This window comes from Heliangelus exortis, chromosome 3 (genome assembly GCF_036169615.1).
Source record: "Heliangelus exortis chromosome 3, bHelExo1.hap1, whole genome shotgun sequence".
NCBI lineage: Eukaryota > Metazoa > Chordata > Aves > Apodiformes > Trochilidae > Heliangelus > Heliangelus exortis.
The window spans coordinates 57,683,206-57,701,358 of NC_092424.1; the positions used below are offsets into that span (position 1 = coordinate 57,683,206).

At 39.2% G+C, this 18,153-nt stretch overlaps 1 protein-coding gene across 20 annotated transcripts in view; it reads left to right on the forward strand.

The window, feature by feature from the left end:
• The window catches only part of MAP7 (microtubule associated protein 7), a 125,027-nt gene that overhangs the window by 102,864 nt on the left and 4,010 nt on the right, over positions 1-18,153 (forward strand). For 14 of the 20 annotated variants that reach the window (XM_071740823.1, XM_071740818.1, XM_071740820.1 and 11 more), the window contains 8 exons: positions 1,793-1,908; positions 2,316-2,596; positions 5,601-5,778; positions 7,607-7,802; positions 9,433-9,534; positions 9,829-9,879; positions 9,971-10,028; positions 12,462-12,600. In XM_071740823.1, the coding sequence (XP_071596924.1) occupies positions 1,793-1,908; positions 2,316-2,596; positions 5,601-5,778; positions 7,607-7,802; positions 9,433-9,534; positions 9,829-9,879; positions 9,971-10,028; positions 12,462-12,600 (1,121 nt within the window). The remainder of the gene's footprint in view (positions 1-1,792; positions 1,909-2,315; positions 2,597-5,600; positions 5,779-7,606; positions 7,803-9,432; positions 9,535-9,828; positions 9,880-9,970; positions 10,029-12,461; positions 12,601-18,153) is intronic. The other 6 variants (XM_071740819.1, XM_071740824.1, XM_071740831.1 and 3 more) reach the window with 1 other exon arrangement.

Consider the following 18,153-nt stretch of genomic DNA (forward strand, 5'->3'; position numbering starts at 1 on the left):
TTTCTGAAAATGATTGTGTAAGAGGTGATTGCATTTTCATTTGGCATGATGGGAAAATGTTTACATCCTTGCTGAAGCAATGTTAATGAAAATCACAGGAATCGTAGCCAGTACTTAATATTTCAGGCAGATGTTATATTGCAGTTTAAATTTAAGCACAGCAGTGGGATCTATCTGTAGAGAAATCTCATACTATGTGCATAGTACACTGGAAGTTCCAGGGCTATCAGTATAGCACCTCTTGAGTCTTATGCATTACAAGTGTTTTCAATTTTCTTTTTGTTTGTTTTCTGTTTTGGGTTGGGTTTTTTCATTGTTGTTTGGGGTTTTTTAAATTAAAAAAAAATAGAGATTGATACCCTTTGGTGGAGGAGACAATGAAAATGTTATTAATACAAAATGAATGAGTTAAGAGATGGTTTTTGTAGCCTGTGTACTGTGGAGAATCTTTTACTTTCCTGTAGACTTTTATAGGAATTCAGTTTTTTTACTTCAGTGATATTAAGCAAAATTTTCTGATGCTCTCATTTCTGAGACTAATAAAGTAGCTCCAGTTATTGCTAGTGAGCTGAAATTATTCTTTGTTGTGTTTATTCTGGCTGTGGATGCTTTGAAAACTCAGGTGATTATCATCAGAATAATCAGTAAATATCTGGTAAATTATACTGCCCAGGAGCTGGCTAATTACTCCTTAGCAATGACTTCAGGATTAACACCATCTATTGCTGATATTCAGTTATGTTTTTGGCAATTAAAAATTACTAATTTAAATCATAATGCCCTCTCTTGGATTTATGGAAAAAAACCAAAGGGTTTATGTGGTCATTAAGATGTTTTGAGTTTTTCTTTTCCAGTTTTTAACTTGCTTTCAGTTTAGTAGTTGAGTGTTTCAGAGCTCTCAGCCTGTGAGGTTCTAAAGCAGCATAACACACACACTGCAGGGGTTGTGCTTAAGCCACAGCCAAGGTGTTGAGTAGCATCCCCTCTGCATCATGTTGGCTGAGTGACATCTTGGTGTACTCTCCAGTATTCTCATCCTTCAGACTCGTAGGGTCTGAGCTCATTATTCCAAAAACCTCAAGTTTTTCATCTAGGGCTAAATGGAGGAAGTATATAGGTGCCTAAATGGTGATATATTCCTTGAAAATAATAGTTCTGTTAATACAAACCAGACCTATAACAGAAATATATTAAAAAATAAAATCTTGAGATGATAAATAAAAAATTAAAAAAGAGGAAATTGCTACCACGTATGAGAATCGATAGCAAAAAAAGTGTTTGCTGTGGAATCATCCAAGAAAAAAAGAACAGAACAGGACAGCTGTTGTACCACATTTAAAGGTTTTGTAGTGGTAACATAAAAGCATGAAAGCAAAAGGCTTGTGCTATATAGGAACTGTGACTAAGTGTGAGTATGTGGGGAGGGTTTTGCTCTTTCTTCCAATGAAATCCAGGGCTTAAGGGGACTAGTGGAAGGTACTCAGTAGCAATCAAAGATCAAACCACAGGGGTTTTCATGTGTAAAAATCAGTCTCTGCAAATTAACCTGTTATGTCTTATGATAGTAGGGAGCATGATTAAGAACAATATTGTCAAATGCATATTTACTGACAAAGATGGTGGCAGATTACTGGAGCTGTATTAAAGACCTTGTTAAACAGGCTATAGGAACAACTCGCTCAGCACTGCTTTTTTCAGCTCCTCAACCCCTCATTCTTAACTGAGATTGCTTTGCTTTCTTTAGCCCTGTGAACTCTGGCTTGACTTTGTCTTTTTGTTTGCTGAACTATAGACTGACAGAAAAGAAAAAGAGAGAGACCATTTGTCATCCAGCTTCTCAGCCAGCTTTAGAGGAGGTCATTTTTCATCCAACCCCAAAGCTAGATCACCAGCTCCCTCTCATGTTTGGTAAGCCAAGTACACACTTAGTTGGAGGTGTGCATAAGCTATAAGCAGCTCTGATTGTTCTATTAATTAAATGAGAAACACTGCAGACTTATTTGGTGGAGTAGATATTTTCTCTCTGCAATAAAGGAAAAAAGTCCCACTTTTATAAAAATACTACTATTGCTTTGAGAAAAGGGAAGAAGGAGGAAGTTCCCTGGTTTCTGCCCTCTTTGCTGGGCTCAGTGCTCACTACAGACAGAGAAGCATTTTGCATGAAAGCTAATCAGTTGCTCCAGCATTCCTGCTTGCTAACAGAGAAAAAAAGAAGTTGGGGTTTTTTTTAACAATTTTAGTTGTAGAAGTGATATGTAGGTGGTGTCCAGCAGAAAATGTCTTGATAGTGATTGTTGCTCTTTGTGGTTACGCAGGCGTGCGTCGAAGTCTTTGCCTGTTTTGCCTGGCACACCCAAGCAGATAACTTCCCCACCTGGCCCCTCTAAAGTTTCCTCTGCTCAGGCACGTCCTCCTTCTCCTGGCAACATCCGGCCTGTCAAAAAAGAGGTCAAACCAGAGAATGAGAAGAAAAGACCAGAAAAGGAGGCTGAAAAAGCCAGCGAGGAGAGGACAGAAGAGAGTAAAGCAACTTCAGCAGATGCTGGAGAAACTGCAAATCAGGAAGAGCTCAGTGTCCAGGCAGAGCTCACCCAAGGTAAGGAGAGATGCTCTTTCAGGTTAAGGAATTCTGAGAGTCTTTTATGTTTTTCTCTCCCTTTCTCTGAAACAACATAGCTTTTGGTAGTTTTCTATCAACTGTTAATCTAAATTCTTCAGAAGATTTCTGCACATTTATGTTTATTATGAGGAAAGTGTAAACAAGTTGAAGCTCTCCTGCTTGTAACAGTCAAAACAACACGCAGCCCTGCCTCCCAAAGGGTGGCTTCATCACTCTCTTTGCTGCCATTTTGGACTGGGATTTTGTCCCTCAGATCATGACACAGCTTCTTTTCAAACAGTTGAAGTAGAGTAAGTATCATCTAAAGACTAATGGTACAGGAAGCCATTACATAAAGTAGTGTGAGAAGTGAGAATTTCCAGCTCTGCTAGACACTCAGTAGAGTGGTGCTGACAACACTACCAGCTTACTTGTAAAATTGCAAGAGTACCACATCATGAGAGAGATTAGCAGGATAAAGTGGAATGCAGAGGAGAACTAAGGAGAAGAGTAAAGAGGAACAGGCATAATTTTTCAGGGAAAATTAGTTATCAAAAAAAATCCTAAAACTGAATAAGCAAGAAAAACCCAAATCACACCAACCCTAAAAAACAGCAAGGAAGAAAAGGATGTACACACAAAATAAAAATAAGGATCATAGGATCATAAAGTGTATGAAGGATGATAGGTACATACAAGGCCACTTGGTATGGAAACAGATTATGAGTGATAAAGATACTCAAAATTGAAGTAGCTTGCATTCATGGCAAAGAAAGAAGTAGTGGAGGGGGGTATAAGAGAAGGATACTGTAGTCAAAGTGGTGAGCAGCACTTTAAGCCAAAGCCAAAGGAAGTGGTGGTTGAGACCAAAGACTGAGACCTCAGGCTAAGAATTTTACAGGTAAGGTTAGAAGACAGTCTTTGTATGGCATATGAAGGCCTAAACTACAGATACGTAGTCAGTGGCTGAATGAAAGAATCTGGAGATGGGCAACTTCAGCATTTGGAGACAGAGGAACATTACTGCTGATATGTTCTAGGTCTGTGTTGCAGGTGAACATAGCTGATGTCTACCAGTTAAGTGAACTGGCCTCTAACCTCTCTGGTTCAGGTACCTGCTAGCTGTGTAGTCACAGGAGCCAGGATGTCAGCAGGTGGTGATCAATGATGGAGCTATTCAAGTATTTGCAGTTGAATTCCACATGGCCAATGAATTTTTAAAGGTATTTTGGGTGTAGCTGTGCAAGCTGTCATCTTTTCTAACAGCAGGGCAGGTGTGCATTAAACAGGCTGCTTGATACACTGCCAGCTTCAGCACCTGAGGTGTAAAGGGAGCCCCAGGCAGCACAAAGCTGTGGTCCCTTCAGGAGGAACAGCCCTTCCTTGGCCCTTGTTAGTAAACTAAAAATGGCTGAGACACAGGAACTCTGTCATTTATATTGTGTAACTATTGCAAAGGCTCTCTGGAATGTTTCTCATTCAGGTAATAATTGCAGTCCCACATTTTCTTAGCTTCTGTCCCCAAGGCTACTTAAGGGACGTAGCTCAAAAGGTCTCCAGTGCTTTAGACTGATCAGATTACTTACCTTTTTTATATGACCATCCCAGAATTTCCTCAGTTTCCAGCTACATCTGGGAAATTAGCCCAAGCCTTGATTGTTCCCTAGGTGTGGACTGAATGCATGTTCTGGGAGTGTGAGAGAATAGTATTCTGTCCAATGCTAAACTACCAACTTACCTCAGGGCTAGAGAACAGGACCTGGAACTCTTTAAATTACTGGTGTACGTGTATCATTTTAATTCAAAGTGAATCCAAAGCCCTGAATCAGTTATAGAAAGACCTCCATAGTTTTTACTTTGTAGGAGTAGAGAGTGGAGAGGTCAGGAAATGTGAGCATTAAGCCCAGAAAAAGCAGCTGAATTTGTGTTTGTAAACATGAAGAGGTGTAGAAGGGGAGGAATCAGGGAGGAAAAACCCCTCTCGGAAGTTGTTAGTGAGGTGAGGAAAACGCTGTGAAATCCCAAAGGGTGGTTAGAAATGTTGATTATTTTTAATCTCCTTGCTGTTCCTTGTGCCTTGTTTTTACATGCAACTTCCCAGGACTGGAATCTCTTTCCATGGACAGTTCAAATTCTTCCCCTATCCATGTTTGTTTGCAGATATGATTGCTTTGGGAATGATTCCTTCAGCTAATGTGTGTTGGCAATGGTCCCTGACCTCTAAAGAAAAAATGCAGTGGAGGCAGTGTTTACCTCTGCTAAAGAATGCCAGGCAAACTTACAGAAATGTGAACTGGTGTTCAACTTGAGAAAAACCTCTAACATCTTCTCTACCAGGAGGCCAAGGCTGGTCCCAGATGGAGAACTTACATGAAGACACCATTAAGTTTTGAACACAAGTCATAGTTCACCAATAGTGGTTAAGCTTGTTAAGAAGCTGTGTCCTGGTCTCATGAACTGCCTCAAGTGGGAGTAACTGCAGATGATAAGTTTGTGTCCAGCCCTTATTGCAGAGCACTTCAGAGAGTTGATGTTTCAGGTCACCTAGTCACCAAAAGTGACTGGCCTGTCACAAAAAACTCTGGCTCTGCTCTTCAGATGTAGACTACGAGACAGAAGAAAATGTAATATCACGATGTTTCACTTCTGGTCTCCGAACAGAATCAGGCAAACTTAAGAAATCTGATGGCTGGAACTTGCTGAGTCAGCATAAATACTGTTGAGCGCCTCTCAGCTTTTATTGTTCTCACAGAAAAGTTGGTTTAACATTTCAACTGGAACTGCTTTCACATGTCCTGCAAAAACAAACTTTCCTTAAGGAATATGAACTTTATACACCCTATATACCCTCTAGAAATTTCTCCCTCCTCTGAATCATTTATAAAACCACATAAGGTTGAAAATTTTTTACAGCATATTTAAAACTATTTTCTGTTCCTTTCAAGGGAGTATCATCTTGGTTGTGTCTGTACAAGCTAGTTTTCCTTCTCATGTGTTTCAGCAGCCAGCCCATCCATACCTTCTGCTCCATCAGCTCTTCCTTCAGCCCCCACAAAGCCCTCTGCAGGTACCACTGACCCTGAGGAGGCGACACGGCTGCTGGCGGAGAAGAGGCGCCTGGCCCGGGAGCAGCGCGAACGGGAGGAGCAAGAAAGGAGGGAGAGAGAAGAGCTTGAAAGGTGATTCCAGACCTCTGCAGTTGACAAGCTGTATTTTTACCAGCCTCCTAGCAGCTTCTGGTGTATATTCTCTTGTTATATTGTGATCTAAGAAGCATAGTACTGAAGTGCAAGCAGGCACAAGTTCCTCCCCAAAACTGAATTTTCCTATTGTTTTTCTTTTTTCATTGGCTCAATACAAACCTGAGCAGCTCTATAAGGTTAAAACTCATCTGAAATGGTGCTTTAAAATAGAACAGAAGGAGAGAGCAGATCCTTGTAGAGATTAATTGTTTCCTCAGAGATTAGAAAAGCTTTACTGGTTTATTCCAACTAGGGAATATACACAGCTTTTTTTAAGTCTGTGACTGGGACAACATCTCTTACTTTGAGTGGTAAGATCTCTGCCTTCAGAGAGGTACCTTCAGGTGTTCAACAGCTGTGATTTTTCTTATTTAAAATCAAGAACCCCAACAGACGGCAACAGATTTTTGCATCTCATTTTTTACTAGATCTTTATGCCTTTGGCTACAATACAAGTTGAGCATCTTTTTAGGGGGCCACGCCTCTGTAGCTGGTGTAGTTCTTGAACAGCATTGTTGAACACAGGAACACGGAGCCGGTTAAAATATCCTGGATTTCCAAAAGGCTCACATCATGGTCCACCTCAAAAGAGACTTCAGAGAGAATAAACTACTGTGGCATAAGAGCAATATGGTGAAAAAATACTAAGACTGAAGGATCAAAAAAAAAAAAAAAGGTAAAGAATTATCTTTCACAGTGAAAGGAGTTTTCAGTCTCTGTTCAGTGCCTTCATAAAAGGACCTGAAATGAGTTGTGGTCGGTGAGAAAATGCTGCTCTTCATGAGATAAAGCAGCTGTGAAGTTTTTCAGATGCATCTTATATTGCTGAGACACAAAATGGAAGTGGCAATTCGATACCACTAATCATAAAGGAACACAGGTAAAAAAATAATCTTAATTTATGTGGTGGTGGTCTATGACCTAGTTATTTCTGGTGGACAAGATCTTGTTTGGAGTTGAGTATATGAAATTAGCGAGTGAGTATGATCAAAAAACTAAGTTATGAGTTACAAAAAAAGGAGAACAAAATAAATATGTAACTCTGAACTATCCACAGTGAATCCACTTCTTAAATGTTGATTGTTGTATTTGTTGAGATAGTAAATTCATTAAAACTAGGAAAATAAGTGCACACAGACATTAAGTTCACAAGTGCAGGACACCTCCTATATGAAAATCTACTAACCAGTGGGGATTCTTTAGCTGGAAAGGCCATCTGCCCTCTCTTCCTGAGTGGGGATATGGTAAGCTACATAGTCCTAAATAATTTAGGTGGAGGGAAAAAGTTACTCATTCCCATAATACAATAATGAGGGGGCATTAAGTGAAGTTAGGAGATAATGTTCAGAAATCAGCAGCATTATATATTCTTTTCTTTTCAGTTCAAGTCATTGCCACAAGATAAGGTGGGTGCCAAAGCTGTATGCTATTTCAAAATACAATCAAATGTAATAACAGAAAGAGGTGGTTTGCAAGATGCATTAGAGTCAGTGATACCTTTTCTGATTCAGATAGTACCATAGACCAGTGGAAGCAAGGCATGTGCTGGAGAAGTAATTTTACTCTAGGGCTTCACCTTCAGCATCGGCTGGAAGCAGAACAGACGACTTGGCTTTAGCTAGTTTGGTGTTTTGGTGTTCTTATGAACGAGAGAGCAGTGCAGCCTTTATCCAGGTGTTCTGCAGTAGTGGTGTCTTGGTTCTGCTTTGAGTTTTTTCCCACCTTTTTTTTACTTACATATCTTGCGTTTGTTTCATGATTGCAGGCAAAAGAAGGAGGAGCTATCACAGAGGATAGCTGAAGAGAGAGCTCGCCGAGAAGAGGAAGTAGCTCGCAGGCAGGAAGCAGAAAAAAAACGAAAGGAGGCAGAGGAGGAGCGGGAGAAGGAAGCAGAGCTGCGGCGGCAGGCAGGAGAGAGAGAACAGAGGGAGAAGGAGGAGATGGAGCGTGTTCAGAAACAAGTAATGCTCCCCTCCTGGAATTCTGTGCCAGTATGGTTGGCAGGGAAGTGGATGAAGCAGCATTTCTTATGCAGCACCTAGATTAGTTGGATCTCTAAAATTTAAGTGTTTCATAAAGTGAAGAGGGTTGTGGCGGAGTTCATTCCATAGGGTGGAATAAAGAGTAAAGATATTTCTTCTTGATGAAAATATGTAGTTGGGAGTTCAGTTTTGTTTTGGATTTTTTCAGTGTAGGAGTTTTTTGGGGTTTTTTTGTTTTGTTTTGTTTTGTTTTTTGGGTTGTTTTTTTTTTAACAAATCCTTTTCTATTCCTTATAGATGATGGGGGGGAAAAAACTGATTTGCAATGAAAAAAATTAAGAGTTGTATTGGAGGATTTTAATGAATGGTGTCTCCTCCTCACAGTTACAGAAATTTTAGTTGCCAATATAACTGTTCAGAGTGCTGGAGACATAGCACTGCTGAGTTCTAATCCTATCCCAAATATCCCCAATACTGCTTTTTCGTGGGTATAATGGGAAGGCATAGGTTTTGATCACTTTAATCAAGTCCATGAGAACCTTCACCTGCTACTCAAGATAGGTAAGAGTAAATAAATCAAAAGTTTAAAGTGCTCTCATTTTTGGGATGGCATAATGTTGGTTTACCAGTTTCAGGAGAGGCTGGGGTAAGCATTTTGGATAAGATCCTTCCCTTCTTGCATATGCTCCTACTTTGTGCATACACTTCTTTACCCTCAGAATTCAGCACTTCCATGTGCCTCATAGGACTTATTGTTTTCTTCTGGTGTATAATTAAATGCATGCATCTGAAAATAAATGTTTAAAGGATTATATATACTATATATATTATATATTTATATATATATTATATATATTTATATATATTATATATATTTTATATATACATATATATATATTATATATATTTATACTGAATATAGCTTAGAAACTGCAGGGTGGTTTTTTTTTTTCAAAAAGTTTATGCTGCTGACTTTCAAATCCTAAACAGAAGTACATCTGGGCATGAGTACCAAGTACACATATGTACTCATGGCCAAGTGTTTTTTGGAAGCCACAGCCTTAAAAAATGAACTGTTGTAATAGTTCCATCATATAACATTGTCACTGTCAGGGAGCAAGAGCTCCTACAGTATATTCCAGACAAATTTTACACTTTATCAAGAAAGCAGGAGTGGAAAACTTGTGCAAATGTACTTGTGGCTGTTTGTCCTTGATCTCATTGAGCAAACAATAAAATATTTTGCTGCTTTTGTTTGACTCTCAAAAACATCCACCACTTGAAACATGAACGCTGTGAATACTTCCCGGGATGCTGTTTTAATGGAGAAGGTTAAGAAATGTATTCCTCATTTTTCATCTGGTGTGCTTTCAGGCACATAACCAAATATGATGTCCATTGTGTAGTTACACATCTCTTCATGGCATGGGAAACATGGAAATTAATCAAAAAGTGTGCAATTGAGTCTAAAAAGATAATTGGTGATTTGGTAACCCCAAAGTGTCTTTTTAGGGTGTTGTAGACATGCATAGATAAGCAGGTATCAGTGTAAAACTGTCCTTCAATAGTAAATTGTTTGTAATTTCTTTTTCTTCTGCCATCCCCTCAGAAAGAAGAGGAAGCTCGGCTGCGGGAAGAGGCAGAGCGGATCCGATTGGAACGTGAAAAGCATTTCCAGAGAGAAGAGCAAGAGCGCTTGGAAAGGAAGAAGGTAACTCTTCCTTTCATGTACATGCAGAGAAACTGTCATTCAATTTCCCTTAAGTTTGCTTCCATCTCGGATGCAGGATGTTATCCATGATATAAATGTGCCCAGAAAAGCTGCAGTCCTCATCTGTGTCGCCTGATGTGAAAATGAAGGGAATATTGCAAACAGGAATAAACAATTCATCTTTTTTACAATAAACAGATGCAACTGATAAATGACAAAAGCATCTCTCCCAAACTGCAATTGCTTGAATTAATGCCAGAAAACATTGTTTTACCCCTTTACATTTCCTTGTAGAGGCTTGAGGAGATCATGAAGAGAACTAGGCGTGTAGAAGCTGTAGATAAGGTCAGTACTGTTACTTTACACGTGTAAACACTGGGCATGCTTCAGTTCTTTAGTGCCATTTTTGATTTACAAAACTGTGCTTCCTTTGCAGAAAGCCAATGACCAGCAAAATGGACACATATCAAAGGCAAATATTACTGGAGAAGCAGGTATTGTGTTTAACCATGTCTTGAGCTCAAATACCTACTAAGCACAATGATTTGAGATACAGCTCTGAAACATGGCACACTGACTGCTGTAAAGAAAACCATGAGAGAAGTATAACTGAAGTCTTAGCAAATATTATTTATTTAGCCTTTCTGTACAAGTCATTGGACTTTACTGAATGAGTCAGCTGTTTTAGACAGTTTGTCACATTGGTGTTTAACAAAAGGGAGTTGCTCACCCAGTTTAGTTAATTATAAAGGGAAAAGAAATAAGTTCTTTTCTGATTCTGCCCACAAAAGAAACTGATCCTGTAGTTTCTTTCTGCAACAACCACAACTGGAATACTGTGCAACTTATTCCATTTTCTTAAAAGATTATTTCACCTCTGTTGACAAAACAAACTTTTCTTTATCCAAACATCTCCCTGTGAGTTCTCTCATCCACACTTGCTGGTCTTGGTCTTAGTTTCTATTTCATTCAAAATTCAGCTCCTATACAAAAGCTTAGTCTTCCTGTTCCAGCAATACTTTCAGTCTTGGCTTCTATTCCATTCCTTCTATCTTTTTTTTTTCCCTGGATCATTAAAATGCTGTCTAAGATTTTAATACTCACAATGAAGGAAGTGACCAAATGTAGCCCATATTCAACAATCATCAAGTTTGAATTAGTGCTGCTCAAATATACTGCTATCCAGTGGCTTGTTTTATTGTAGAATAACGCATCAAATGACACATCTTTATTTCTCATCAGTGTTTGAGTTGAGTAACATGGAGGACAAATAACAGTACTGACTGCGCGTACTCCTCTTTTTTCTTTGTTTTTCTTTCTTTTTTCTTTTTTTTTTTCCCTTTTCTAATTTTTTTTCTTTTCTTTTTTCCTTCTCTGTTTACAGTGAATGCTATTATTAGCACTTCTGGGAAACCTTTTTGACACAGATTTCTTCATGTGTGGAAGTTATTTGTTTACACATTCTCTTAGGAGGGAAAAGAAAAAAAAGTTTGGGAACTGCTAATGCAGAATGCTTCTGAGATGACATCTTTTGCTGTGGGCACTGTTGAAGGTGCTACAAACCATTTAGATAATTCTTGAAACTCAGAGGTGGTTCTATAAACCCATGGCTAGCACTTTCCTGCCCAAAGTAGAATACAAGTAGGCAGTTTTCTAAGGCATATGAGAATTTGGACCTCCATTTCCCCAGGCCCAAGGGAAGCCTGAAGTCTATGGGTGACTGGATAAAGATAAAACTGTCCTCTCCTTCAAGGCTGTTCTACTACTTTGCTTTGGTTTATCTAGATGTGCTGTTGCATTAAAGGTATGAATGAATGTGTTTCAGCCAACTTTATGCTCTGTTATTAGTATTATTCTCTAACAGATAGAATTCAAACCATACACAAATGGGGATTTGTCTTTTTTTTTCAGTCCTACTTTTTGCCAAAACACCTTTGTGGGAATGGCCAGTTTACACAATGGAACAAAATCCATCACCTTTTTGTCATCTGCTTGGCTTCTGCTTCAAAATAGCAGATAACTGCTTTTCTTCATCTTGTTTCTTCTGCTCTTCTCATTTAAATGTTAAAGCCAATGCATTTTCCTTTTGTTCCACTTATGCATTGCTTACATCTTCCATGTAAAAAGTTGCCAAAGATCAGACTAAGACATTCAGCCCATGCATTTAAAGCATAGCATAACAAGACCACCTGAAAGAAAGTCTCCTCAGATGAGGTTTTGGGTGACTGTGATAAGCCTATGAATACTACAGTGTCCTTGCCATTCTTCTAACACATGGGTGATACGGTGGGGTGCAATTGCTTCCTTTTACTGAGCTGTATGTGAGTTTGTGTGAACGGAGGCACAATGCAGAGGGCTGTAGCCCCATCCTGAGACAGGGAAATAGCATCTATGATAACGTCTTTAGATGAGGCACAAGGGTGTTCTAATTTTCTGTTGCTCTCTATAGGCTTTCATAGCTGTGATTTTATGCTTGTTAAAGGAAACATCTTTCCCATGGAGATTTTTTCCTCTTGATTTCCTTTTGGGTTACAGCCAGCGATCAACGTGGGAACCAAGTAATACCGGTGTATGGAATTGATTATGTCCCAGTGTGCCCCCTATTCCATTAACTATTGCTAGCTACAAATTGCCAACAGCATGTTCTGTCAGATATCAGCCTATTGTAACCATTGGCTTATGTTTTGGAACTGTGTATATAATTATACATAAATCTATATCTTTGAAATCTGTGGCATTTACATCAGGCAGAAACTGGACTTGTGTGCCAAAAAAGTTGACAAAGATGGGGAGGGGCATGGGAACTCTGTATTTTAAAGCTGTCACTTGTTTTGACTGGGCTGTCTTTTATAGGAAATATTTTATCCTCATCTGCAGGTAGATGATACCTCTTGGTTTTATTAAAACCTTTTTTTCTCTCTCTCTAGCCATAACCAGTCCTGCATCTCCCTTGGAACCTGCAGGAGGACCTCAGCTTCAGCAGGCAACACAATCTCCACACAATGGGACCCCTGTCACCTGTACACATATGATTGTTTCACATCAAGCCCCTGTAACCATGGACAGGTAAGAACATTACCAAGTATTGTAGGATGTTTAGAGGATGAGGGTTACTAGACTAATAAATTGTTTTCAGATGGTTGTATTAATTAATAGACAGCTGTTCCATCTGCCTTGTTTCCTGTTTATTTTGCTCTTTTCCTGAAAAGAACTTTATCATCTTTCACTTAGCACTAACCCATTTTTGCCAACTGATAGGGAAGAATTTTGTAAAAATGCAGAATGTCCTTTGCAGTGCTTGAAACAGTGTCTTGTTTGCCTGCAGTTGTTACATCAGCTGAAACTGAACGGAAAGGGCAGATTTTTCTGTTTTTTCCATGAATTAAGCATCATAAAACCCACTCTTGATCCATAGTGCTAGTTTTCTTGTTCAATACTAAACACTGTACTTTCAGCCCAGATGTTTCGATTTCTGAACTGCTTGAAAAATTTGCTGGTTTTGCTTACTATGCAAAAGCCCCTTGCATGAGTTATGGAACTGCTCATTTTGACTTTGCATTTTAAAAAAAAACCTTTTGTCCTCTGTAAGGAGAATTTGCAGAGACAGATATTTAACTCTGGGAGCTTTCTGTAGTCATGAAGCAAGTCACTCAGACTTGGAGAAATTGTTGAAATGCTTGTAACCTCAGCATTGAATCAAGTGAAATCTGTTACATAAGCATGAGCTGTCAGCTATTTCAGTTTTTAGCAATTCAGAAGCCAAACAGTCCTGTAGTCCTTTCATGTTTTATGCAGTTAGTGCCATAATATGCATGGAAAAAACTGAATATGGGAAGCAGTCGTGTAGTGTGTAATGGGCAGTATACATTGGGGTGTGATTGGCACTAATTGAAGGAAGAATTTGCCCTCTCTCAGTCCCTCCATATGCCTGGGGGATCTTAGCCTGCTGTCATGCCAACAAAGAGGCTCCTGCTGAGAGAAGTTCTGTCAGTGACACTGCAGTGTGTGAGCTGCACAGGTCCACCCCTTAACTGTCTTGGGCAGCTATTAAATGTTAATTGCTCCCAGCCTTATCTGCACCTTGATGGTTGTAATATAAAATGTGCCATGCTAGTGAATGCTGTCATGGAGCATTATATTCTGTGTGGAAGGAGCCTCAGAATGGTCAAAATGAAGAAAGAATAAATGAGACTGAAGAACAGCAACAAAAGGAGGAAGTGTGTATAAGGCTGTGGAAGGGGGAACTGGAATGCCCCCTTAGTGTGCAGAGGGACTCTAGAGGTAGATCTACACTGACTGAGAAGGCAAAGGCTGAAGCACTTGGTAGCATCCCAGTGTAAGCTCAGCCCAGGTGGCCTGAAAACCTGTCATAAGGAATAAATACATAGCAGCATAGATTTTGTCCCACCATAGAAGCCATAGGTTCCAACACCACTGCTACTGCTTCTCATGTGCAGGAGTTGTCTGGCACCTGGATGTACCTGAGGTCGTAGCACAAACACCAGCAACAGGTGGAAATGGTCCCTTATGTGAGTACCTCATTCCAGTCCAAGGAAAGATTTGAGTTTTATCTGGAAAAGGCTTGAGCATGTTTTAAGGGCAAGATAGCTCAGATTTCTGGCCAGAACCTAAAAAAAATTTGCCCAGGGCAAAAATCTAGTGGCATGTGCTTGTATAAGGAAGAAGAGGGAGTGAAGGAAAAGAGTCTTCTTAAGGCTTAGAGCAACAATCAGTCTCATTCTCCTCCTAATATTTAGGAAGCATAGGAAGCATAAGTGTTGGTGGGCCTGTTTTGTACAGCACTAGGATCTTATCAGTGTGCCTTTCAAGAGGACTTGTGCTTGGTATTCAGTGACCAAACCCAGAATTTGGGGTCAAAATGCCTGTAGTCGGGGTTGCTCCCCAGGCATTGCAGGTGCTCTGTCCCTGGGACCAGTAGTGTTGAAGAAGGGTCACTTGGAAAGCTAGAGGTTTGCATGGAGGCAAGGAGTTCTACTCTGGGGCATGAAAAGAAGCTGCCTGACAGCTTGCTGTGCTGAACCTCCATCCCTGTTCCTCCCCATCATGTCTCCCCATCATTTGTGGTGGGGATTCAGCTGGAAATAGCCTGCTTGCTTCTCTGACCATAAGAACATTGCAGCTGAGAAAAATCAAAACAATTCTGGCAGAGTGAAGGCAATAGAATTAGATAATTCACCATTCTCTGTTGTTGCTTTTGATCAGCAATTCAGGTCCTGTTGTACAGAAACTTCACTAGCTTTCCAAGACAATTGATCTTCATAAGCCTCAATGAAAATGCTGTGATCTGCTGCATTGTTTACCTTAAATCTATTGACAACAATTGTTAGTTTTACTAATAAAACACCTATTAGAGATGATGGAATAGTGCAATCATCTAATAGTTTGCAAAAAATTTTATTAGTATTCCTACTCCTGTGTTTTAAACAAATTAATCAATTTTCCTTAAAGTTTTTTCACTTTGCACCGTGAAAGACAATAGATATATTTGCTCGTGAATTGAGCAGTGTTGCCATGTTAGCACTCCAGGTTTTCAAATAAGTCTTACCTGAATACCCAGTTCATAGAAACAACTTCTTTTTTCATAGTTGTCTTAAGTTAAAATGACATGTCTGAAAATGAACACATCGTGCTGCAAGGGTTCTGATTTTGCTTGCTCTAAGGATCTTCTCTGCAAGTAAATGGGCTTAAACAATTTAATGCTTAACTGCTAATGAAGAATAATGAATTATTGGGGGGTGCAGGGCATTACCTTATATTTGATCTACAAGCCTAACAATAGAACTTAAATAAAGACATTTCTCATACAGGTGTATGATGGAAAGGGCAACACTAAATATATTTTTAAATGGGTGGACCATGGAAATTTTCCAGGAAGTAAAGTATCTAGAATTACCATGACAACTGGTAGCTCATGGATGCTACAATAGTATAAATGGTCTGGCACTTTCTGGCTAGATTCTGGGGTTTTGGGGGGGCAGGCAGGGTCCAACAGATGGAAAAATTAGTTTGAAACCATTGTTTGAAAATAGTTTACAACAGGTACTTTCGAAGTTATTATAAATTATAAACATTCCAATGAGATTTGTTCGTGTTTTACTGAACAGTAAATCCTGTAAGAAACACAATGATACTTGGTGTTGGATAACCAGTACATCTGCTAAATCCATCTCCTGCTTGCAGATTACTGCTTGTTCTCTGCTTTCCAGTTCCTTACCCGAGTTAGATCCTGTCTATTTCTCAGAAAGTTATTTCAGTACAGTGGTTTATGTTGACAATATTTTCCTTATGACACTTATTCTGTAATTCCATTTTTTCCCCCTGTGCTGTATTCCTAAAAATCCCTGCATCAGTGAGAGCAGTTCAGCTCATCTGTGCATCTGCATCCTGTATAAAGGGAAATGGATGTGAGTAGACTAGATAACCAGTTTTTAGAAACATACAGTTAAACAAGTTGAACACCTCAGTATCTTGTCCCTGAGAAAGAACATTACTGAGTTCAAATTCTTATGCAGTGTTCATTGCTCAGCCTGTAGGACAGCACACTTGAAATTTGCTTTAGCATCACCTTCCCTTCTTTAAGCCTTCAGCTCCTCAGTGCCAGCTGATGCCATAGAAACACAGAATCAGAGAATGCTTTGGATTGGAAAGGACCTTAAGATCATCTCGTTCCAACCCCATTGCATGGACAGGGACAACTCTCACTAGAGTGCAGTTTCCCTGCTTTTCTCTCTGTGGATTAAAATTAAACAGTGCATTATCTCAATAATCCAAAAGTCTGGAATCCGTTTTGCTCCTAATGTCTATTGGTGAAATCTCCACTAAAATAATGTCAGAAAATGAGATGAACAATATTGTCTTTTCAGATCAGGAATAGCAGGTGTGGAGGTATTTTGGCACACTCCAAAGTCATACAAATCAGTATTTTATTTTTTTAATTTGTTTGCAGATGGATGGCCAGAAAAACAGACATACTAAATTCTGATGATTTTTTTTTCTTCTTTTTACCCTCTTCAAATTCTTTCTCATACAGATGATGTCTACATAGAACTTTGACTAAAATCACCTGTGTCAGATGTAGTTTTCAGTAGTTTTTATCTTTTTTGATGTCCCAGTTCCTTTAGTTAAATTAGCTGCTCTTCTCTCTGCTTCTTCTTGCCTATCTGGTTAATATGGATATGTCCAGTTCAAAATGCAAAGCTGCAAGTACGTGGGGTTTTTTAGCTGCCATGAGGCTGTCCTTCAGATGCTTGCAAGACTGCTCTGATTCGGAAGCACTCTGAATAAATCAACCAACCACTTTTTTATCATAATGAATATGTAGGTGTGCTACAGCCACAGTTATGGGATATTTTACACTGCCAAAATCATCCAGTTCTTACAAACATACCTGCAGTATTTTATGCCTGAAAAGGGTGTCCACAGTGTTGTGCTGGACGGAGACATTGCTAAGAATGTAACATAAGACAGTAAGAACAGCTGTAGCAGGTCAAAAAAACATTACTTTTTTGTAGTCTCTGCTTTAATTGCCTGTAACAGTCAGATAGGGAGAGAGTGGAGTTAAAAAGGAAGTACCAGGAGATCCTCTGGTCCATGAAGGGTTACTGAGTATTGTGATCCAAAGGCAACCATAGGCTCCAGTGGTCCCTAAGCTGCTAATTACCAGAAGCTGGAGGGTAGACCAATCTCCTGGGAATTTGTCTAATCTCCTTTTGAGCTTATGGCCTCTACAATGTCAAGTGGAATTAATTCCACAGTTCTGTTTTTCCCTTTGTTTCTTCTAAATTTACTCCCCTAGTAATCTGGCAGAGCAAAGAGCATAAAATATAGAGGACTTTATAGCATTAAATATAGAAGATTCATAGTAATGGTTTCTTCTTCTGTAGCCCCTTTATGATTGTATAAACCCCTCTGTCTGAAAGACATCTTTTAGGTCTATGAATCTGCTCTAGTACAATATAATACTGGCAGTGCAACGAAAAATAAATATGAAGAACTGTTTGTCTATGAAGTCAGATGATCAATCAGATAGAAACATTAATATCTGTTTGCAGAAGAATCCTCTTCCTTGTTGAAGTACTATGCTGTTTCATTTATATAACTTGCCATGTTATCCGAGCTCTGGCAAGGTCATTCCTAGTAGATCGGGATGAAATGAGTAATAGGATGCCTTGTAGTGAATAATGACCTACTAACTATACATTGTAGAGCAGGTTTTATTAGTCCTAAAGTATTTCACAGATTCTGCTCCTCACCCAACAGACTCAGATCTCTGGCACAAGAGGGTGATGTGACTTGTGACCTCTCCCAGGCAGCCAGTGTGATTTCTGTGCCTGCTCTCAAACTCAGTGCAGTGAAACATACTTTTCACTTTGCAATTCACTCAGCATATCCACAGATGAAAAAAATGGGAGCATCTTTCTTAAAAAGAACTATTGATGATTTGAAAAACGGGGAAAGGCTTTATATGAAAACCAGTATGTGATTCTCACAGGAAATCTGTACTTTGGAAACTTTCAAAGAGCAATAATTATTTTCTGTCTTTTGGAAAGTACTGTAAAAGGATTCTGCTACTGATTTTGAAGAACAAAATTAAGACGC